At 63.6% G+C, this 22,079-nt stretch overlaps 3 protein-coding genes across 4 annotated transcripts; all 3 read left to right on the forward strand.

Moving 5' to 3' along the window:
• Window positions 1–383: 383 nt before the first annotated feature.
• LOC141467504 (protein ABHD14A-like) lies at window positions 384–2,165 on the forward strand. The gene is made up of 4 exons (XM_074152077.1): window positions 384–720; window positions 857–972; window positions 1,305–1,540; window positions 1,803–2,165. The coding sequence occupies exons 1-4, from the start codon at window positions 473–475 to the stop codon at window positions 1,983–1,985; spliced, it is 783 nt and encodes a 260-aa protein (XP_074008178.1). The 5' UTR covers window positions 384–472; the 3' UTR covers window positions 1,986–2,165.
• Window positions 2,166–2,366: 201 nt separating this feature from the next.
• ACY1 (aminoacylase 1) lies at window positions 2,367–8,385 on the forward strand. The gene is made up of 15 exons (XM_074151394.1): window positions 2,367–2,429; window positions 3,688–3,825; window positions 4,422–4,486; window positions 5,041–5,145; window positions 5,261–5,355; window positions 5,546–5,622; window positions 5,890–5,979; window positions 6,226–6,282; window positions 6,392–6,465; window positions 6,569–6,618; window positions 6,814–6,958; window positions 7,042–7,110; window positions 7,206–7,285; window positions 7,564–7,624; window positions 7,769–8,385. The coding sequence occupies exons 2-15, from the start codon at window positions 3,717–3,719 to the stop codon at window positions 7,931–7,933; spliced, it is 1,242 nt and encodes a 413-aa protein (XP_074007495.1). The 5' UTR covers window positions 2,367–2,429; window positions 3,688–3,716; the 3' UTR covers window positions 7,934–8,385.
• Window positions 8,386–9,972: 1,587 nt separating this feature from the next.
• Window positions 9,973–21,599, forward strand: SEMA3G (semaphorin 3G). Of its 2 annotated transcripts, none has more exons than XM_074152501.1 (16): window positions 9,973–10,060; window positions 13,775–13,935; window positions 14,980–15,042; window positions 16,597–16,716; window positions 17,381–17,477; window positions 17,588–17,704; window positions 17,956–18,098; window positions 18,178–18,292; window positions 18,406–18,475; window positions 18,685–18,829; window positions 19,109–19,340; window positions 19,456–19,547; window positions 19,740–19,781; window positions 19,964–20,189; window positions 20,508–20,647; window positions 20,745–21,599. In XM_074152501.1, exons 1-16 carry the CDS (start codon window positions 9,973–9,975, stop codon window positions 21,210–21,212), a joined length of 2,319 nt encoding a protein of 772 aa, XP_074008602.1. In that variant the 3' UTR covers window positions 21,213–21,599. The 2 variants fall into 2 exon arrangements, with proteins under 2 accessions (XP_074008602.1, XP_074008603.1); XM_074152502.1 differs by having other exon boundaries at window positions 17,387–17,477.
• The last annotated feature ends 480 nt before the right edge of the window (window positions 21,600–22,079 follow it).

Below are 22,079 nucleotides of genomic sequence, written 5' to 3' on the forward strand. Positions count from 1 at the left end.
CCGAACTCTACCGGAGCTCTGCCGAACCCCTCCGAGCCCCAGCCGAGGCCCGCCGGGCCGAGGCTCCTCTACCCGCACCGGCCGTTCTCTCCCGAGACCTCGGTCCCGGCCCGGGGGGGCGCTGCCGGGGTCTCGGTGCGGCGGGCAGGCCCCCGGCTGACGGGTCTTGGGGCCTGCAGCGCCGTGGCCTTCCGCCAGGCGGAGCCGGGGGCCGCGGGCGCGGCGCCGTCAGGGCCGGGGCCGTGGGGAGCCCCGCATGTCCCGGCTGAAGGCGAGGGGCGGCGGGGCCGGAGACCGGGGCCAGCGGGAGCTCGGGAGACCGGGGCCGAGCGGGGCTGGCAGCGGGGGGCGCAGGCCAGGCCTGAGCTGAGGAGAGCGACGTGATCTGGGGCCAGTCCCCACCCCCCGCCGGCTCCTCAGCAGCGGGGGTTCCAGCCCCTCGCTGCCATTTTCCTTCCCCAGGGGAGCGGAGATGCTGCCCGCCCGCAGCCGCCTGGGGCTCCTGCTCCTCGGGGCGCTCCTCACTCTCGTCCTCTACGTCCTGCTCCCGGCCACCCAGCACGGGCAGCACTCGGCGGGTGCCCGGCCTGAGGAGCGGAAGCGGGGCTGGTGGGCAGCCAACGCCACTGTGAGAAGAGGGATGGCTGCAGGGGAGCCCCCCGTCTTCTACCGGGAGGTTTCTTCAGGGCCTCGGGCCAGCAGCACCGCCAGCCCCGGGAGGTGGGTCACCACCGGCTCCTGTGGCGGAGGAAGGTGGGAGGTAACAGGCCCTGGGATGGGTGCCAGACAGCCCTCTGGACACCCACGGGTGTGGCATCTTCCCTGACCCCCTTCCCGCCTGTCTTCCCCACCGCAGGCCCGATGTCCTGTTCCTGCATGGCCAGGCGTTCACCTCCAAGACATGGGAGGCGTTGGGCACGCTGGCACTGCTCGCCAGAGAAGGCCACCGTGCGGTCGCAATAGATCTGCCTGGTAGGACCGTGGCGCTGTGCTTAAGTTGATCCCTCTGGGCAGCTCCAGTCCCTCACCTCAGCCACCACTGGGCTCTGGACCTCTTCAGGCAGCTAGCGGGGGTCCCTGGGGCAGTATGCCTGGGATTTGGCTTTCCTCTGGGACGTTGATGTCCATGGCTGCCACCCAAACCCTTTGGCTGTGGCTGGCACATGGCTGTGGTTGTACAACCCTCGGGCTTGATTGGGTGTCTGGTTTTTGCCAAGCCAGCTGAGCCTTGGGGGGGGAGACCATTGGAGGCTGCAGAATTCCCCCTGCTCTGTGCCCACTCCGTGCCCTCTGCCCCATGCCAGGCTATGGGGATTCACCCCCAGCAGAGATGGTGGCCTCAGCGCAGGGTCGGGTGGCCTTCCTGGACCGTGTCCTGCAGGAGCTGGGCATGCAGAGGCCCGTTCTCATCAGCCCATCCATGAGTGGCCGCTTTGCCCTGCCATTCCTCCTGGCGCAGGGGGACCGGCTGGCTGGCTTTGTGCCCATTGCACCTGTGGGCACCAAGGACTACGCTGCTGACCAGTACCAGCAGGTCCAGGTGAGGTGGGTTATTGGGCTCCTGGGAGGGTCCCTGGGTGCTGGCGAGCCCCATGGGCCAGCTGGCTGGAGGGTGGCATGTAGAGTGGCCCTATTTTGGGGGGGCTGTGTCTCCCCCAGCTCATGGAGGGGCTGGCACCTGCCTTCACTTGGCTTTGCAGCCACCCGTGGTGATGAGTGGAGCTGGGCACTGCCCAGGGGAAGCTCGGTGGCCATTGCCCCCTCTGACAACTACTCTGTTTTTCTCTCTGCCCATACCCAAGACGCCCACCCTGATCCTGTATGGTGACCGTGACACACGCCTGGGTCCCCAGGCCCTGCAGAACCTCCAGCACCTCCCCAGGCACCGGGTGGCCGTGGTGCCCGACGCTGGCCATGCCTGCTACCTGGACAAGCCAGAGGACTTCCACCGGGCCCTGCTGGGCTTCCTGCGCCAGCTGAAGTGAGCGCCGCCTCGTCCCCTGCCGAGTAGAGGATGAGGGACCGGGGCGTCCCGAGGGACTGGGAGGCACGGGTGGCTGGCGTGAGGGGTGCCGTTCTCTTTTGGGGTGTCCCCAGGGTGGCAGGAGTAGGACACCGAGGGTGTCCCTTGTCTGTCACGAGGCCAATAAACTGATGCTGCTCTGGTTTCTGCCTGTGTCCCCAAGCGCTTCGGGGCTCCCCGGGCCCCAGTTTCATCTCTCTGCCTCTAGCGTAGGGCAGGAGGGTCCCTCGCCAGCCCCCTGCCCACCTTCCCCTCTGCCTTCAGCCCACCCTGTGCCCCCGGCTCCTCCCCTTCCCGCCCGCTGCCGGCTGCGGGGCGGTCCGGGGCGGAGCGGAGCGGGGCCGAGCGGGCGGAGCGGGAGCGGGGCCGGGCCTGTCAGGTGCCGGCGGCGGGGAGCAGTGCGGAGGTAGGGCCGGGGCGGGTGGGGGTCCGGGAGCGGGGGGCTGCCTCGGTGCCTTCGTCGTCACCTCCAAGCCCGCCCCCCTCGCCACGGTACTCTGCACCCCCCTCGCACCCCCAACCACGGTATCCTTGCATCCCCCCCCCCGTGCTCCCTACACCCCTCTGCCCTCCTGCCCCTGCACCCCCATAATGCTGCTGCTCACCCCAAACCCGTGCAGTCCCCTGCACCACTAACCACGGTATCCTGCACCCCCCTCGCACCCCTCACCATGTTATGCTTGCACCCCCTCGTCCCCCTTGCACCCCCAGCCATGCTACCCTGCACCCCTCTGCCCTCCTGCACCTGCTGCCCCTGCCCCCCAATAATGCGACTGCTGCACCCCAAACCCATGCAGTCCCCTGCACCCCTAACCATGGTATCCTGCCCCCCCCTTCCACCCTCTGCACCCCTAACCACAGTACCCCTGCACCAATACCTATGGTACCCTGCACTCCCCACAACCCTAACCAGGGTGCCCCTGCACCCCCTCTGCACCCCAACTGCAGTACCCCTGCACCCCAGTCACGGTACCCCTATACCCCACCTCTGCCTCTTTGCACCCCTCGCCGCTGCATCCCTGAACCCCCCTGCAGCCCTAACCTCTGTCCCCCCCCCATAGCCCCTCTGCACCCCCTACTCCCATACCCCCTCAGTGTTCCCCTTCACCCCTCCTGCACCCCCCATGTAGCCCTAAGCACCCCGCATCGCCCTGCTTCCCCTGGTCTGCACCCTTTTCCTTACCTGCACCCCCTGAGACCAGCTTCTTGCCTTCCCTGTGCTCCCCCACATCCCCCTGGACCCCCAACCATTGGCTAACCTTGACCATGTTGTTCACCTGCCCCATACACCCTTCTTCCCCTCATAACCACCTTCCCCACCTTGTTGCCCCCCTTTCCTCCTTACTAGGCCCCTAAACCCCAGCTACCCCTACCCCACGGCTCACCCCTTGCCCCATGCCTGGGCATCACAGCTTGCCCTGGCACCCCATTTGGGTCAGGAACATGCACTTTGCGGGGACAATGAAATGATGGCATGGGGGGCACACCCCATCCTGCCCCCGTACCCAAGTGGGGGGGGGACTTTTCCCATGATGGCAGTGTCCCAGGACTCACACTGGGGAGACCTTTGCCCCATCCTGCTTCGGTTTCTGTGACGACCGAGCTTGTTGGCGGACTTTGGAGGGGCCGGTGGGTGATTAACCATATCCCCGCTCTTCTTCCAGACCTTTTCAGCCCCGGTCCCCAGCCTGACATGGCACCTGGGAAGCCTGGGAAGAGCGCGGGGGCCTCAGAGGACCCCTCGGTTACACTTTTCCGGGAGTACCTGAAGATCGACACCGTCCACCCCAAACCTGACTATGGTGAGGATGGGGGCATGGGATGGGGAGTCGTGTGGGGACCCGGCAATGTGGCTTTGCAGCTCCAGTCTTTGACCTGGGTGCGCAAGTCCTCAGCCGGGACTGTTTTGATTGTGGTGTTAAGGAGCGGACACTTTTGTTCCTTATCTCTGCTGGCACCTTCGGTTGGGGCAGGGACATCTTGAGTGCATCCAGAGCTGCTGTTTGCTTTCTCCAGCCCTGTGCCCCAGGGCCCCCCCCTTTCCACGCTGCCCTGGCTCTGGGACAGATGCTGGTGGTAACCTTGTGTAGATCTCCTTCTGTTAATGTTTCCATCCTCCTACTGAAGCACATCGAGATTATTTATTGGTGAGGAGCTCCCAAAACTCCTGCAGAGCACTGTCCCCCCTGAACTCACCCCTTTCCACTTTTATTTTTTCACATTACCCTAGTCCTTGCCCCAAACGGACCTATTGTGCACAGGACCTCCACCACCTGCCCTTTCTGGTCACCTCTTTCCTTGGCCTGGCAGCCCCAGAGAGCCTTGGGGTGCCCGGGGGGTTGTGGCGAGAGGGGAGGGAGATCCCAACATAACTCCAGGCATTCCCACTCCTCCCCAGATGCGGCCATCCGGTTTCTGGAGCGTGTTGGCACCGACCTGGGCTTGGCTTGCCAGAAAGTGGAGGTGAGCAAGGCGAGGAGCAGCCCCTGGTCTGTTCATCCATCCATCCATCCAACCATCCCCAGGTCCTCAGTGACCGGGCTGTTCCTCTGCCCCAGAGACGGGCAGGAGTGAATCCCCTCTGCCTGTAATCCTCTGCTGACCTCAACCCTTCCTTAAGCCTGTGTTCGGGCTGCTCCCCGCTGACCTTTGCAGCCGCCTGTGCTATGATTAGCCAGGGACCTGGCAGGGTCACGTTGGCTGGGGACGTCCCTCCGGCTGGGCACTGTCTGTCCCAGGGGACTCCCAGGCACCAGGGGAAGACGCTGGGTTCGTCTCCCCTCCTCTATCTGAATTGCAGCCAGGAGCTCGCACCCGCACCTGGGCCAGGTCTGGCGCCGGGGGGGTGCAGCCATGCCTGCTCCTGCTGCCTGCCCTCTCCCAGTGGAGAAAGGGGTGACCTGCCAGGTGGCATCACAAAACTTTTCCCAGGCTGATGCTTTTTGACTCCAGCTTGCCGGTCCCAGCTCCTCTATCCCCTGCTGGCACGTTGGTGACATCCTGCCATTGCCCCACAGGTGTGCCAAGGCTGCGTGGTGCTGGTCCTGACCTGGCAGGGGACGAACCCCCGCCTGCGTTCCATCCTCCTCAACTCCCACACCGATGTCGTGCCTGTCTTTGAGGTGCCGGGACAGGGCGAGGGGTGGGACGGGCACGGTGGGGAGGACTGGGGGTGGCAGTGAACAGGAGCCGGTGCCCACCGCGCTCCTCTGCCATCACGGCTACTGTTCCTCGCAGGAGCACTGGACTTACCCACCCTTCGAGGCTGTTAAGGACTCGCAAGGCAACATCTATGCCCGGGGTGCCCAGGACATGAAGTGTGTCTCCATCCAGTGAGTGGAGGGCTCTGTGCCCACTGGGCAGGCATGGCATGGGGATGCCTCTGAGTGATGCAGAACAGGATGCCACCACCCCCAGAGCCTCTGGGGATGAGGGTGCCACCACTTGGCCTCCCCTGGGGTGGCTCAGAGCACACCAGCCCCTCTCCTCCATGATGCCCAGGCCACCACTTTCTCCTCACAGGTACCTTGAGGCCATCCGGAGGCTGAAGGCGGAGGGAAAGTGTTTTCCCCGCACTATCCACCTCACCTTTGTGCCTGGTGAGTCCCCAGAGTGATCCCTCTCCATGGGACAGGAGGGGCTGGCAGCTGGGTGATGCTCTGGACTTCACCATGGCATGACAGCCGGGCATCCATCTGCCAGCCTTTCCGGACTTTGAGCTCCCCTAGCTTGGGGCTGGAAGGGTTTCCATGTCTGAGGACATCAGGTGCACCGGTAGCACCCAGGTGGGCGTGGAAGAAGGACCAGGGGGTGGTGGGCCAGGGAATGTCCCCGTTCCTCCCTCCATGCCAGGCTCTCCCCTGCAGATGAGGAGATGGGCGGACACAAGGGCATGGAGTTGTTCGTGCAGCGCCCCGAGTTCCGAGCGCTCAACGTGGGCTTTGCCCTGGATGAGGGTGAGTGGTGGCAGGGCTGGTATGGGGACATGTCTCCTCTTGGCATGCACCCCTCTGCCTGTTGGCATCACCTCCCAGGCACTGGCACCCGGCATGGCTTCCAGGGACCCCCTTGGAGATCTCCTTCCCCTGGGCAGTGACCTACGTGGTGCCAGCCTGGAGGGGAAATGCTTCCAGGACAGAGCAGACAGGGCCATGTTATGGCATCCCTATGACCCGCTGACCCCCTCTCTGTGCCCACCACAGGCCTGGCCAGCCCGTCCGACACCTTCAGCGTCTTCTATGGCGAAAAGAGCCCGTGGTGTGAGTAACTGCATGCCCACCACCCGGTTCCTGGCTGTGCTGGGTGCTGGGGCATCAGTGCCACCCTGGGCTTTCTGCTCAATGCCTCCCTCTCCCTCTTCTGCCCCAGGGGTGAAGGTGAAGTGCATGGGCAGCCCCGGGCATGGGTCCCGCTTCATCAGCAACACGGCAGCTGAGAAGTTGGTAAGAGAGGGGGTACACCCTGTGCATCCCCCCTGCCTGCCCTGGGGCAGCCAGATGCCCCCCTGCAGGGCTGGTCCTCACCCCCCTGCCCTTTCCTCCTCAGCACAAAGTCATCAACTCCTTCCTGACCTTCAGGGAGAGTGAGAAGCAGAGGTAGGAGATGCACAGCAGGATGGTGGTGGCTTCAATTTGGTCCATGGAGGGGGTCCTTGGGATCCCAAACCAGGCTCTGATCCAGCACCACCACCCTGTGCCTCAGTTTCCCCATTTGGGGGTGGCGGCAGGGTGGGGGAGCGTTTCTCCTCCTCCCCGAGTGGCGGAGGGTGACTCTCCCTTGCATCCTCCGAGGCTCAAGTCCGACTCAAGCCTGACCCTAGGGGATGTCACCTCGCTCAACCTGACCATGCTGGAGGGGGGCGTCTCCTTCAACGTGGTGCCCTCTGAGATGGCGGCTGGCTTCGACATCCGCATCCCACCCACTGTGGACCTGAAGGTGGGCGCCCTGCCAGCCCCACCTGGGAGGGGAGCGGGCTGGGGGGTACCCTGCTCACACCCCTCCTCTGGCCTCTGCTGCAGGCCTTCGAGGAGCAGGTGGCCGCATGGTGCCGAGGTGCCGGGGACGGCGTCACCTATGAGTTTATCCAGGTGAGGGGGTCTCAGCCTCCTGGGTTCATTGTGCCCATCCCTCCCCTGCCATGTGCCCACCCCCCTGCCCCTCACCTGCCCTCTCCCCCTGTCAGAAATGCATGGACCAACACATCAGCTCCACTGAGGAGTCAGACCCGTGGTGGAAAGCCTTCAGCGGGGTCTGCAGGGACATGTGAGTAGTGTCCCCAGGAAGGTTAGGACTATGGCGGGGACATCCTCTGGTGGGAAGTGAGGGGTTCCTGGGAGTCTCTGGGGTCATGGCAGGGGTTGGGAGGAAATACTCCATGCCATGCCAGGGCATCTCCCCGTGCCCCCTCAAAATGGACAAGACTGAGTGTTCTGCAGGGCTCAGGGACCTTCCTGGCATGGTGTCTTTGCCTGTGGGGTGGCAGGGGGACAGGGGACCTGGCTGCCCCTGTGCCCATGCTGACACAGGGTCTCACTTGTCAGGAAGCTGCAGATCAAGCTCGAGATCTTCCCGGCTGCCACCGACAGCCGCTACATCCGAGCGGTGAGTGCAATGCCAGCCCACCCATGGGTCCCCCACCTGGGGTGAGACCTGCAGTCCCAAGCAGGATCCATGCCCAGATGGAGGGGGGCACACGGTGCCCATTCCAGCCCTGACCTCACCCATTTTCTCCCCCCACATCCCCAGGCAGGACACCCTGCTATTGGCTTCTCGCCCATGAACCGCACCCCGGTGCTGCTTCACGACCACAACGAGTTCCTCAACGAGCAAGTCTTCCTGCGGGGCATCGACATCTACGCCCGCCTCCTGTCTGCCCTGGCATCGGTACCCCCGCTGCCCGCTGAGGCCTGAGCACGGGGGCGAGGGGCAGAACAGGGGTTGCCGAGCAGTGGGATGCAGGGCTTTAAAAAGGGGGCAGGGGGTGGGCACAGCAAATGCCTGCCAGTGCGCCGGGGACCCGGCTGGCATCATGCCATGTTGGCTGTGCTCAGGGCTGGCTCGACGGTGACGCCTATGCCAAGTGTCCTGGCTTTGCCCTCGAATTTTGGGTCCTAGCCACCCCCCTGGGGGGTTTGTCCCCCTTGCCTGGGTGCCTCCTGCCTTTCCCGGTGTCATCAATGCCTCCCCCTGTCCCCATGCCACCTCCAGCTGCCCTGGCTGTGGGGTAAGGGGCTGGCCAGTGCCCCGCTCTGCCTGCCCGGGCCTCGTCCTGCCTCCCTGCCTGCTTGCGGGGGGAGCTGGGACCAGTCCCCCCCGTTCCTCCCCGTGCAAGTCAATAAATCTCCTTAGTAAGCACGGCCAGGAGCGGGGGGGTATGTCTGTTCGTGGGGTCTCGGGGAGCAGAGGCACCATGGATTTCCTCGGCATGGTGGGGTCTGCTGGAGCACTCCCCGCTCCCCTGGGTTCCTCGGGCTTGGGGATGGTGCTAAGGGCAGGATCCTGCCCGGTCAGGCTGTGGGGCTGTTCCTTGGGATGCTCTGCTCCAGATCAGTCTCGGGGTGCCTGGGTGGAGCAGGAGCAGCCAGCAGGGCTGGGGTTCATCCTGCTCCCTCCCACCCATCAGCTCCTGCTGCTGTGCCGCTCCCCCAAGCCCTGGGGTCGGGGCAGGCAGCGTGCGGGTCTGGGCAGGCAGCCTCTGCTTATCTCCGGAGCTGCCGCCGGCTGTGTCTCATCCTTGCTCTTGCCCCACTCTGACCTGCTCCCCAGCACCCGGGGCTGCTGGATCTGTCCCAGAGACACGCCGTGCCACCTGCCCTGATGGTCTTCCCTGGGGAAACGAGGGCCACGGGCCAGCCGAGGGCTCGCTGAGCCCAACTGGGGTGGTTTTGTCCCAGTCAAGGGATTGGTGGAGCTGCTGCATAACAAAAGGTTGGGGGTGAGCTGGACACCCCCCCCCTTCTTCTTCCCTCGCTTTCAGTTGAAGCTGAAAGGGGATGCGGGGAGGGGGGCTGGGGCTAATGAGGCTTCCCCCCGTGCTGGGCTGGGAGAGGGGATGGGGCCAGTGACGATGGAGCACTGCAGGAGAAGCCACCAGCTCCTCAGCTCCTTCCCCTCTATCCAGTGCTGGGGGGAAATCCAAGGCTTTTGTGGGCGGAATGTGCCTGCCTGTGCACCCAGGCTCCCAGGGGAAGCCTGTGTGGATTCTCTGATGTCTCATAGGGCCATGTCCCCTGACCCTGCAGCACTGGGGGAGGATGGCATGGGAGTGGTGTGGGTGCCATCGGGTCCTGCTTGGCTGGCTGGTGTCCCCACTCAGGGTGCAGGTGAGTGGGCACCTTTGCAGGCAGGCAGCAGGGCATCCCTGCTGCCCTGTCCCCTGCCTTGTGGGTGCACCAAGGCTGGGTGCAGCACCCTGTGCCCCCCTCAGCCCCCCTACCCACTCAGCCTGGCCCCTGTCTTGTCCTGTCCCCAGCTTGCCTGGCCACTGAGAAGGGACCTGAGAGCCAGGTGCTTGCTAGAGCTTGGAGGTCACCCCATGCTGAGCATCCTTCTTGGGGGACAAGCCTGTGTGCCCTCTCCCACCTCTCCGGGAGAGCAAGGCTGGGGGACCCCAGCTCCCCATCCCCAGGGATGAGCCAGAGGGGGTGGTGGGGGCTCGGGGGCTGTGGCTGGGCTGGCATTGCTTCTTGGGGGTGGGGTGGGGGGGTGTATGTGTGCAGCAAAGCCTAACCCGCTGGTGGCAGGCGACAATTTGGGGGTGTGCGGAGCTCTCGGCTCCCCCCCACCCCCCCGGGGGATATGTCCGTCCCGCCTCGCACGACACCCCACCGGGGATGGCGCGGGGGGGAATGGCGGGGCCGGGCCGGGGCGGGTCGGGGCGGGCCGGGGGCGGTCGGATGGGGGCCCCATAAAAACTCGGTGCCACCGGCAGCCCCGGGAGCGGCGGCGGGATGCGGGCGGCGGTGTCGTTGTGCTGGCTGGGGGCTGCGCTGCTGGCGGCGGGGCGCAGCCTGCCCCGGCTCCGCCTGCCCTACCGCGGTGAGACGGGCCGGGGGCACCTGCTGAGGGCAGAGAGGGGGCGTGGGGTGGGGGTGCCTGTCCACATCGGGGTGTCCTCCGTTCCCCCCGCCCCGGGGTCGAATGGGGCCTTGGGGAGCCTCAGCTGCGCCCAAAGTGCGGGTTTATGGTGGGTTTTTTTTGGGGGGGAGGTGGGCACCTTGCGCTGGAGGCTCGGTTTGGGCTGGGGTTTTGGTGGGTGGGTGCTCGGCACTCTCCCGTTCCCCACGCGGGAGGTGGGGGGACCGCCCGAGGTGGAGGAAGGTGGGGAGCCGGGTGATGGGGCCAGGGGGATGCGCCGCCGGGCTCCCATGCGGGATCGTCTCCCACGTGGAGTTGGGGGAAACTGAGGCACGGCCCTGTTCTGGCATCGGCATGTGGGTTGGGTGGGTGCTGCGGTGCGTGGGTGCTCCCCGGGGGTGCTCACCATCTCGCCCGGCTGCTGGGTGGGAGCCAGGCAATCCCCCCCTCAACTGCCCGGCAGGTCCCCTGGGTGCTGCTCAGCCCAGGCACCCTCTGAGCCCCACTGCACTGGGGTGGTGGGTGCTGGGGTGCCAGGGGGGCCCTCGGGGTGCTGCTGTGCTGGAGTGCTTGGTTTTAATTAAAACTCTCCCTCTGATCCTGCTCTGGCTTGCTGCACCCCCCTCTCTGCCAGCTTAATCCATGGGCTGCTTCCAGCCAAACTTGCCAGAGGAGTCCGGAGCGCCCCAATCTCCTACTTCTTGCCTAAAAGCAATGAACCTGCTCTTAAAAAAAATAAAATAAATTGCATAACGCATATCTTCTCCCCTTCCCAAAGAGGGAAAAAGCATAGGATAGCCAAGTTCTTGGAGAGCCCCAGGAGCTGCAAAGCACTTCCCTGTGCCCAAGAAAAGCTGCCGGCTCCCCTTGTGCTGCCTGGGTTGGGGCTCCCCCAGCCCTGGGACATAGGGTGGCTGCACCCCTGGTTCTGTCCTGGGCAGAGTGGGCGGCCTCAGGGGCTCCCTCCTTATTGAACTGGGGAAACTGAGGCACACAGTGGCTCCACATACCCTGGGAGGCAGCAGGCACCCAGGATGGCTCCCGGCTCTGCCCTGTGGTGGGATCGGTGTCCTCAGGTTGGGCTTGGCAGCAGGACTAGGAGGTTTGGGGTCCCGTCAGAGCCCGGTTATGGGGCTCGGGTCTGGCTCAGTATCTGATCCACTCCAGCCCAAAGTCCGTCTGTGCTGTTCCCCAGGTGCGAGGGGCTCCCTGGGGCTGGGCGGGTTCCTTGGCCTCCCACAGGGAGTGAGCAACCTTTTGAAGCTTTTTTTTTTTTTTCTTTTTAAGCTGATTATTCTGTTCCTCTTCCAAATTGGAAGCAGAAACTGAAATTTCCCATGAAACAAATTCTGCCACCGCCTTCTCCCTGGGGGGAAGAAAAAGAAAATGAAAATTTCAATTAAAACCATTAGAAGCCTCTGAAATTAAAACTGGGGTGAAATGAAGCTGCTTGCGCTTAGCTTGTTGGCTTGGGCTGTGTGTGGCTGGTGGCTCTGGCTGCGGGGTTGACATCTTTGGGGGGGCAGAGGGGAGGGTGTCATGCTGTGGGTGCTGGGGTGGCCGTGTCCCCAACTCCCCCTTTCACTTCAAGCTGCTCTTTTCCTTCCGCTTTGACTTCCAGCAGTGGCTTGTGCAAGAGGGGAAAGAGCACTTTGCTGGTGTGTGCACCAGGAGCATCGCAGCACAGTCCGGTGCCCACTGCTGTCTCCCCCAAGGGACCCTTATCCTGCTGCAGTGGCGCCTGAGGGGGTGGCTTCTATGGGCCCCCCACCCTGGGGGGTAAAGGAGTGCTGGGGATGGATGGAGCATGGCAGGGTGCTGCTGCTCCCTGGGGAGAGGAAGCCAGGGAAGGGGAAGGTGCCCCAAGCCAGTGTAACCCGAGGCGCAGGAGGAATTTGTCGGGGCTGGGGGAGAGGGGGAAGCCTTGCCTGAAACAATAAAAGGAGCCCGATGACTTTGCCAATGTTATTCCGAGCTGGGAAAATATTATTGCAGGGCAAGAATAGAAGGAGACGACAGAGTTTTCCTGGGCTGGGCCTGGTGATACGGGAGGACTGGAGATTCTGGTGGTGGGGGGGGGCATGAGGAGGAGGTACCACCCTGGGGAGATGGGGCTAGAGGGGCCCCTGGTGCCAGCTCTGCTTGCAGGCACTGGGGTCTTCCCGGTAAGGATGGAGCTCCTGGGGCTGTATCTCTCCATGTCACCAGCATCACCAGTTAGGGCACTGGGACTGCCCTGGAGAGACTTTGCAGGGATGAGAGCTGTGTGTGGTGGGGTGGAAGTGGCCATCCTCCCCCCTGGAATGGACCCCCTCTCCCTTGCAGGTCCCAGAAGAGACATTTCCCACCAGGATGGGGGCATTGTGCTGCTGGCCACCTCCTTGCTGGAGGTGACAAATGTGCCTCCAGCAAGAGCAGGGCTTGGTGCCCCAGTGTCCTGGACTGCTGGCAGCTGGTGCCAGCACCACCTCCTCTCTGATGGGGACGTGTGTGTGGGATGCTCGGGTTGGGGGTTTCCCTGGGGTCAGCAGTGATGGCTGGCAGCCTTCCTCGGCAGAGGGTGTCTGGGGACATGACTGTGCTTATCAATGGCGCTTTGTCTTCCTCCTCCTCCACCCAGTGGTTGCAGTGGCCTGTCCCCGGGTCGGGGTGGTGGCTGGGACGGCATTTCGGGGACTGGTGAAACTGAGCTGCTCCCTCTTGCCCTCTCCCTCTGCGGCAGCTGGGTGGGCGCCACCGTGCCGGGGTTTTCGACTCGCTGACCCTGAAAGTAATTTCCCACCAGGAGCCAGTCATGCCACTGCCCCCGCAGCGGCATCACCATGAAGGTCCCCTCAGTGTCCCATGGAATTCAGGCTTGGACTTGCTTTGGGAGTGTCAACCATTAGAGCCTGTTGCTTTGGGATGTGATACCCATCCCAGCGATCCAGCGTCCCTGTACCAGTGCCTTTCCCCAAGCGCTGTTCCGTGTGATGGTGGGGAGGAACCAGACCTCACTTCCCGACAGCGAGGTCTGGTGGCAGTGGCAGCGGCGGGCTTTGTGTGCTGGTTTCCCCATGGCACTGGCTGGGTGCCTGCTATTGTGTCCCCGGCTGGCACCCGGGGCAGGCAGGACCTGCTTTCTGCCCACCCCATGTCCTCTCTTGCCACCCCCCCCGGGCTCTGTATGAACCCAACTTGGGGCTGATGGCAGGAACGGGCTTTGCCAGGCTCTTGCCCACCCCAACTCGCTGTGGCACAGCCATGGTAGGAGCCGGGGGTGGTTCAGCCAAAGCTTGCTGGGGGCAAACTTGCTCGGGACCCCGCTGCCCCTCTGCTGCAGCATCCTCTGATGGCTGGACCCCGGGTGGGGGGACTCCCAGGGGTGTGAGAGGGCACTCGGCTGTGGGACATAATCCATTGTTTTTCCTTCCTGTCCTCATGTTGGCTGACAGCTCAGGGCCACGGGGCAGCGCTGTCCCGGCGGGGTGGGCTGTGGGCTGGCGTCTGGGGGACCCCAGTGTGAGCAGCACATGAAAGGTGGGGGCTGCTGTGGAGCAGGACATCCCCAGGCTCAAGGCAAGCACTTGTGTCCATGGCCAGGAGGGGACATTTGGGGCAAGAGGTACTTATGACACCCCATGAGTCTTAGAGGCTGGGATGGCTCCTCCTGACGCTTCCCTTCCTCCCTGGCAGAGCTTCTGGGCACCAATCGCTCTGTCCTCTTCTTCGGCCACCGAGGCTTCCTGGGCTTCCGCTCCCTCTACCTGGACGAGTACCGTGACCGGCTCTTCATCGGGGGGAAGGATGTGCTCTACTCTCTGCTCCTGGATGGGCCCAGTGCAGATGCCAAGGAGGTGAGCAGGGTCCTGCTGAGCACCCTGGGGTCTCCATCCCCACCCTGGCCCCGCGGGCACCCCTCGCCCCTCCGAGCAGATGGTGCCCGACCAAGCCAGGTGAAGCCACCCTGAAGCAAGACCTGCCCTGGGGATGTCCCTGGCCCAAGCGCCCTGAAATGCATGTGAAAGCTTGTGCTGGCTGGCAAGGGAGGTCTGGCCATGGGGGCAGCAGGGCAATTAGCCAGCAATTAGTTGTGGCTGGCAGCAGCCAGTGGCACAGCCCACCCGTGAGCCCTGGGTGCTGAGCGGGATCTCAGACCCTACTCTCCTAAAAAGCTGCCATCAGGAGAGCAAGTGCTCCCCATCCCCACCCAGGCATCCCCTTCATGAGCCAAATATCCAGCTGAGTGCCTGCAGAGACAAGGAGGTAAATGCATCCATCATTGCAGTGAGCTGTGCCAGGGCTCAGCTGGCAAAGCCCACAGACCTCTCCTGGCTCCTTGGTGGGAGAGGCAATGGATCAGAGTGATGGTGCTGAGCAGTGGTTCCCCTCCTCCTTCATCCCCCTCCTCTTCAACTTCTTGTTTTTTTTAAACATGGCTCTGGGCCGTTTGTAGCTGAAGAAAGTGGAGAAGGAAATGAAGTGCCCCTTGGTGTGTTGGGTCACTGCAATGGGGTCAAGGGCTTGTGTACCCAAGCTGCCCTTGGTCCAAGAGCCGCCGAAGGCTGTGGGGCACTCGAGTTCTATTGCTCCCTGCCATCCCCAAGTAACCTTTCCCCAGGCCACCCACAAGTCCACCCCCTTACAGGCTATGCCCAGTGAGACCCCCCCAAATCCAGCCCGACTGTGGGCTGTGACTACCGGGGTGCATCTCCCCAGGAGGAAGGGTCCTATCCGGGGTGGCAGGGTGGGAGTCCTGGGCTGGGTGGGCTCTGGGGAGCTGGAGGTCTCTCTCTTGGTCCCTGTCTCCATCACCATGCCACTGGCAGCCTGGGGACATGTATTTGCAAGGCTGGGTCCCTGCTGTCCCCCCTCCCTCCAACAGGTCTTTTGTGTTTCAGATCTACTGGCCGCCCCTCCTGGGGCAGACTGAGGAGTGTTTTCAGAAGGGGAAGGACCCAGGGGTGAGTCTCTCCCCACGCATGGTCTGCCCTGAGCCAGGGGGAGGTCCCCTTGTGCCCTGGGACCAGCTGGCTCCCCCCGTGCCAGGGCTGTGCTGTGTCATCCTGCTGGGGGTGGCTCTGTGGGGTGCACAGGACAGTTAATGCTGGGGCAGAGCAAGGGACCATCCTGGTGCATGAGGGAAACTGAGGCAGGGAGTTGGTGACCAAGCCTGGCCACATGAGATGCTTGCACTGGGCTCTGGAAATCTCATCTCCAGGGCTCTGCTCAGCCCCATGGCCACAGAGTGGTGGCCAGTGTGTCCCCAAAGGTGGCTGCACCAAGTGGGCAGCGATAGCCGGGCTCGGAGACCTGAGCTGGGAGGAACCGAAAGCTCTGTGCTGTGCTCCAGACCCCAGCGATGTGGCCTGGCCCATCCTGGCCATCCCCAATGGTGGGAAATCTGTAGCTCACTCAGGTTTGGTGACCTCGCTCCCCAAACCTTACCCCTCTTTGCATCCCCCCAGCCCTGATATGGAACAGGACTATGGCGGGGAGAAAGTCCCCGAGGCTCCCCTGGCCAGACGAATTGCTCCCGGGAGCCCCTGCCCCGCTCTGCCTGTTTATTTTACAAGCTCTCACCGACAGATCCAAGCTGGGGCAGGCTCGATTTCTTATTTTTCTTGAACATATATATTTTTTTTAACTTGCTATTTTAGAGGCTCTTTGCAAAGGGAAAATAAACAGCGGGGAGGCTGGGAACCCCCGGGGCAGCTCAGTGGCGGTGTTCCCAGCAGACGAGGGGCCTCACGTCCCGCCGTGGGGGGGGACGCCGGGGGGCAGGCAGGGCTGGCGCTGGCTGGGGGGAGCTGCTGAGCTAACGGTGGTGGTGCCCAAGTGGGAGAAGGGTGGGAGTCCTTTTCCAGTGGGAACTTCCAGGAGAGACCGCGCAAGGTCAGAGGTGGTAAGTCTCCAGCCCCGGGGGTGTCGTCACTACTGGCTTCTGGTAGAAGGGGACAATCCCAGACAGTAGCAATCAGGGCTGTCCTGGAGGCAGCTGAGAATGCCTGTAGGTATCCGTCTCCATCTCCCGTGTTTCCTCCCTTTGTTTCATTCCCGGTGCGAGCAGCAACACGATGGGGAAGGATGTCCCTGCATCTGGTTGTGTCCTGGGTGCCAGGAAGATGAGCCTCCTGTCCTCAGGGGCTTGGGGCTGGGTGTGGGAGCTGCTGCCGGGTGCTTGCTGGGTGGGTGACCTTCCTCCCCTGGCCAGCGTGGGCTGTGATGGGGTGAGCACACAGGTTCCCTCGGGGATGCTCTCAGCAGCAGGAGGACCAGTAAAAAGCCCCATCCTTTTGCAATGGGCTGGGGTCCACCTAGATCAAGTCCATGCCAGCCCTGCGGGTGGGTGCAAGCTGCCATCGTGCACCCCTGGCACCAGGGTGAAGGCAGAGAGCCTGGGTGCAGCCTTGGGAGCCAGGGCTGGGGCTCACCGATCGTCACAGGGCACCAGGCAGAGGCAGGGAGCTGGGGCTGGACCCCCCCCTGACCCTTCCCCTCCCCTCCTGTCCCCCCAGACCGACTGTGCCAACTACATCCGCGTCCTGCACCCCTACAACCGGACACACTTGCTGGTCTGTGGGACGGGTGCCTTCCACCCTGTCTGCACCTTCGTCTACGTGGGGCACCGGGGCGAGGTAGGGCAGCACCGTGGTGGGGTGCCCATCCTGAGCACCCCTGGTGGGACACCCCTGGGAGGTAGATCCCGATCTTCCGCCTCCTTCCTGGGGGACTTCAGGATGGCGTGGGGATGCTGGATGTGTTGTTTGCCCCATGCTGAAAACTGGGGGGGCAGGAACCAGCTCCCTGTTGCCCCTTTGCCCTTCTGCTGTCCCCTCCCTGGCTCCCCCACCTTTCTGGCCTGACATTGCCTTTCCAGACGTGTCCCCTGAGGCTGGTGTCCTGCCAGGGGCTGTCATGGGTGTTGTTCCCTCCTCTCCCTGTCTGCTGCTCATAAATCAGGTTGGCTGAGGTGGAAAGGCAGGGCCCCCGTTCCCCGCTCTCAGCCTGGCGCCGTGCAGGCTGTGGGAGCTCTGCCCATGCCTTGATGCCTCTGGCCAGGCTGATGGGTGAGTGGTGGGGCTGGTGGGTCCCTCTGGCCCCTGTGCATCCTCATAGCATCAGGCTTACCTCAAAAAGCACGGATCTTGCTTCCAGAAAGTCCCTCTGGGAGCACTGGGACTGTGAATGCTTGCAGGAAGATGCCTGTGAGCTGGGCAGGGACCAGCGCCAGCCCCTGCATGCCCGGGCACAGCCCCGCTGCCCAGGGCACGGCTGGGGGTCACCTGCCTGCTCCCCCTCACCCAGCACACCTTCAGCCTGGACCCCACCAGCGTGGAGACTGGCCGGGGCAGGTGCCCGCACGAGCCCAGCCGCACTTTTGCCAGCACCGTCATCGGTAGGTCGTCTTCCTCAGGGACCTGAGAGCCTTTGGGGTGCCAGGACCAGGGACGGTCCCTGTGCCAGCCAGGGCTGGCTCTTAGCCCCGCGATGGGATGTTTTTGCCAGGCGGGGAGCTGTATGCTGGCCTCACCGCAGATTTCTTGGGCCGCGATCCTGGCATCTTCCGCAGCATGGGGACCCGCTCTGCCTTGCGCACGGAGGTGGACCAGCGCCTGCTCAACGGTAACGGCTCTCCTCTACCCCTCCATCCCCCCAGCTGGGCTAATGCTGGGGACTGTGAGCCTTGTGGTGGCCAGGACACCCACTGGCCACAGTGTGGCATCCCCCATGCCAGGTATGAGCAGGGAAAGGCACCAGGGCAGCAGGATCTGGGGGTCCTCCTGGCTGGCATCCAGCCCCAGTATGGTGTGGGGGTTCAGAGGTGGTGGCCGTGCCCTCTCACCCCACCTGACATGGCCAGCTCTCACTCGTAGATCCCAAATTTGTGGCAGCCCACTTGATCCCAGACAACGATGACCGGGACAATGACAAAGCCTATTTCTTCTTCACGGAGAAGGTGGTGGAGGCAGACAGCAAGGAGCATGCCATCGTGAGCCGGGTGGCACGGGTCTGCGTGGTAAGAAGCTGGTGGGGACTGCAGGGGACGGGGATGCGCCAAATCACAGTGGTGGCCCTGATGCTCCCTGTCCCTGCAGAATGATGCTGGTGGTCAGAGGGTGCTGGTCAACAAGTGGAGTACCTTCAACAAAGCCCGGCTAGTGTGTTCTGTTCCTGGCCCTGGTGGCATTGACACCCACTTCGATGAGCTGGGTAAGGGGTGCGTGGAGCTGGGGACCTCACCAGGGCTGGTCCTTTGGTTGGTGGCTTTGGGAAGCTCCCGGGCTTCCAGGAGAAACCCCATGGCTTTGGCTTCTCATCCCCAGAGGATGTCTTCTTGCTGAGGACAAAGGATGGAAAGAGCCCAGAGATCTATGCCCTCTTCAGCACCATCAGGTGGGTAGTCCAGCCCCAGCCTCTGGGGACATCCAGCTGCAGCCACCCATGACCTGCCCTGTCACTGTCACCATGTGGCTGCTGGCTGTTCCCCAACCTCTGCCAGCTCTGCCCTGGTCCATACAGAGATGTTAGTGCTCCCATTATCCCCACTAAAGCTGCCAGCGCTGAGCATGGCTCTGCTCACCCCATTCACTGTCCCCTTTCAGCCACATCTTCCAGGGTTCTGCTGTCTGCGTGTACCGCATGGCTGACATCTGGGAGGTCTTCAATGGGCCCTTCGCCCACCGAGAGAGCCCCCACCACCAGTGGGGCCCCTACGAGGGCAGGGTGCCCTACCCCCGGCCAGGCGTGGTGAGTGACTCCCTGGACCTCTGGGTCCCCTTTGTTCCTCCGATTGCTCTTCCAGGGGGGTGATGGGGCTGATCCTCCATCTTCTCACCTGATGGAATGGGCTCCTGTGAGATCCACCCTGGGATGGCTGGGGACCAAGGCCTGGCAAAGGGGTGGAGAAGATGGATCCCAAATTGGAATGCGGGGAGGGACCCAAACCGGCTCTGCGGGGCAGTGGAGGGGGAAGGAGGGATGGGTGCTGGCGTGGCTGGCTGAGATGGTCCCCTCTCATCCCTGCAGTGTCCCAGCAAGACCACCAACCAGCCCCGACGGCAGTATGGTACCACCAAGGACTTTCCCGACGAGGTGCTGCACTTTGCCCGTGCTCACCCCCTCATGCACAAGCCCGTGTACCCCCGGCACCGCCGGCCCCTCCTAGTGAAGACCGACCTGCCCCACCGCCTGCGCCAGCTTGTGGTGGACCGGGTGGAGGCCGAGGATGGGCACCATGATGTCCTCTTCTTCGGAACAGGTGAGCAGCAGGAGCTGCATGCAGGAAGGAGCCCCGGTGCTGGGGCTGCCAGTGGGCACGCCACTGGGTGTGTGATGGCAGGGTGCTTACACCTCCATCCTCCTCCTCCCTGCAGATGCTGGCTCGGTGCTGAAGGTGGTGGTCCTGCAGAAGACAAGCTTGGCCATGACTGAGGAAGTTGTCCTGGAGGAGCTGCAGGTTTTTAAGGTGCCATTTGCTGCCCTGCATGCAAGGGAGGGGGGCAGTGAGGTGGGCTCGGGTTGGGGACACACATGGGGATGGAGGCTCAGGGCTTTCACTGCACTGTTGGGCACTGGGAAGTCTCTTACACCTCCCAATGAGCCAGGCTCTCCATGGTGAGGTTTTGACCAGCCTCACACCCGCTCGCCTCCCTTGCAGGCACCTGTGCCCATCATCCAGATGGAGATCTCAGTCAAGCGTGTGAGTATGGACACAGCTCCGCCACAGGGCTGGGGACAGGGCAGGTGACTAGGAGGGACTGAGCTGTTGTCACCAGCCTCTCAAAGTCCCCATGGTCTTTGCCCTGGGGATCCTGGCTGGGGACTCCGGGCACCATGCCCGCGGGGGCTGCCAGCATCACCATCTTGGTGCTGTTCCCCCAGCAAACGCTCTATGTGGGCTCCAGCCTGGGGGTGGCCCAGGTACGGCTGCACCGGTGTGAGACCTACGGCACGGCTTGTGCCGAGTGCTGCCTGGCCAGGGATCCCTACTGTGCCTGGGATGGCACTGCCTGCACCCGCTACCAGCCCTCTGGCAAGCGCCGCTACCGCCGCCAGGATGTCCACCATGGCAACCCTGTGCACCAGTGTCTGGACCAGAACCTGACCGGTGAGGGACTGGGTAGAATCCATGGGGCTGGGGGCTTGTCCAAGTGCCCTGAGATGTCCCAGCATCCACAGCCCTTGGCACACAGAGGGGATTGCGACCATCCCAGGTGGGCTGGGGCACCCGGGCACCTCATCTCCCCATCCTGTAGACCAAGGGGTGCCCCAAGAGAAGGTGGGTGCTGCTGGGGCTGGGGTCTGTCCCAGGGGAGAGGGGGAGAAGGGGACTGAAGCCACTTGGTGGCCCGGGGGAGGCTGACACCCAGGTGTATGGGAGCCTGGCTCTGCCCTCCCTGTGAGCCTGTGTCTGTCTCTGCCCCAGTGGATGATTTTGAGAGCGTTGAGGAGAAGGTGCTTTATGGGGCGGAGGACAACAGCACCTTCCTGGAGTGCACACCCCGGTCCCCGCAGGCCAGTGTGCAGTGGTTCGTCCAGAGACCCCCTGACGAGCAGCGGGATGAGGTGAGGCTCCCCCTGTGCCTGCCTTTCTCCCCTTGCGAGGGCACGGGAGGGACGTGGGACCAGACCTGGACCTCCCCATCCTTGTGGTGGCCCACAGGTGAAGACGGATGAGCGGATCCTGCAGACAGAGCAAGGGCTGCTCTTCCGCAAGCTGCACCGCCACGACACCGGCGTCTACTACTGCAAGACGCTGGAGCACGGCTTCACCCAGACGGTGGCCAAGACAGCCTTGGAGGTGATCACCAGCGAGCAGCTGGCACACACCTTCCCCCGGGATCGGGGGGATGAGCCCCCACGACCACCTTGCCCCGAGCCCCGGCTGGCGCCACAGGCTCCAAAAACCTGGTTCAAGGACATCATGCACCTCATCAGCTCCCAAAACCTGCGGCGGGTGGAGGAGTACTGCACCCGCCTCTGGTGCGGCACCAGCCGTCCCCACCACCGCAAGAGCAAGCTGGCCCACACCAAGCACGCCCTGGCCGGCATGGACGTGGGCAAGAAGGGACGGGTGGCCAAATCCCACGGCGAGAGGAACCGCGTGCCCCGGCAAGCGGCAACCACTTAGAGAGGGCAGGGTAATGGACATGGGGTGGCCGTGGGTGAGGACCAGCTCCCCACACTGCTGGTGGCCCCAGGGGACTCCTGCCCTAGAGGGTGGCTTCCAGTGGTGCCAGCTCAGTCCCTCCATTTCCCCAGCTGTGGTGGACGGGATTCCGGGGCTGGGTCCTGGGCAGGTCCTTGTCACTCTTGGTGGCTGCAGGGCCACCTCTGAAATGGTTGGGGTGCTGGGATGCATTGGCCCCACAGCTGGGTGCTGTGGTGGGTGTGGGGCCATGGTCACCAGGGTGGGCTGGGGCTCGGCACCCGCGGTGCCACCACTGTGCCACCACCCCAGGGAGCTTGCTGGCTGGCTTTCTCTGCAAATAAAGAGGCCGAGTGTGGCGCCGCGGGGAGCGGCTGATGGCTCCAGGCTCTTTCCACGCCAGCACGGGGCCTGGGAAAGATGATGCCCACTCTCACAGAGGGGAAAACTGACCATCACCCCAAAAAGCCTCCGTGCCCAGGATGAGCCTTGTCTGCTGTGCCTGAGGAGCCAGAGCCGTACTGCGCTGCCCCACCTGGGGGACAGGGCTTTCTCCAACCTTCCCTATGGCACCAGGACACGCTCAGCGGTGCCAGCCCATGTCTGGGTGCAGCTCCCCCCTTCCCATCCATCCCCCCCAGCCACAGACTGTTTTAGGGCTGGGCAGGGTCAGGGAGGAAAGCAAACGGCTGCCAGCAGGTTAGACCCGTTCCTGGGTAAACATGGGAGAGGCACTGATGCCACCACCATCATTGTGCCCAGGCGGGAGCGGGGACATGTAGAAGGTGGCACCAGCAGTCTGGGGGGGCTACACCCCAGCCCAGGTGTGTTTTTGGTGGTTGATGGCCC

The sequence above is a fragment of the Numenius arquata genome, chromosome 8 (assembly GCF_964106895.1).
Source record: "Numenius arquata chromosome 8, bNumArq3.hap1.1, whole genome shotgun sequence".
Taxonomy (NCBI): domain Eukaryota; kingdom Metazoa; phylum Chordata; class Aves; order Charadriiformes; family Scolopacidae; genus Numenius; species Numenius arquata.

Excerpts from the sequence above, each read along its gene's own strand:
- SEMA3G (XM_074152501.1), top strand. The coding sequence starts at position 9,973 with ATGCGGGCGGCGGTGTCGTTGTGCTGGCTGGGGGCTGCGCTGCTGGCG. Across the intron at positions 16,717-17,380 it reads ACGTGGGGCACCGGGGCGAG|ACCCAGCACACCTTCAGCCT; the intron begins GTAGGGCAGCAC and ends CTGCTCCCCCTC. Across the intron at positions 17,478-17,587 it reads TTTTGCCAGCACCGTCATCG|GCGGGGAGCTGTATGCTGGC; the intron begins GTAGGTCGTCTT and ends TGTTTTTGCCAG.
- ACY1 (XM_074151394.1), top strand. The coding sequence starts at position 3,717 with ATGGCACCTGGGAAGCCTGGGAAGAGCGCGGGGGCCTCAGAGGACCCC. Across the intron at positions 5,623-5,889 it reads CCACCTCACCTTTGTGCCTG|ATGAGGAGATGGGCGGACAC; the intron begins GTGAGTCCCCAG and ends TCTCCCCTGCAG. Across the intron at positions 7,111-7,205 it reads TCACCTATGAGTTTATCCAG|AAATGCATGGACCAACACAT; the intron begins GTGAGGGGGTCT and ends TCCCCCTGTCAG.
- LOC141467504 (XM_074152077.1), top strand. The coding sequence starts at position 473 with ATGCTGCCCGCCCGCAGCCGCCTGGGGCTCCTGCTCCTCGGGGCGCTC. Across the intron at positions 973-1,304 it reads GGTCGCAATAGATCTGCCTG|GCTATGGGGATTCACCCCCA; the intron begins GTAGGACCGTGG and ends GCCCCATGCCAG. Across the intron at positions 1,541-1,802 it reads ACCAGTACCAGCAGGTCCAG|ACGCCCACCCTGATCCTGTA; the intron begins GTGAGGTGGGTT and ends CCCATACCCAAG.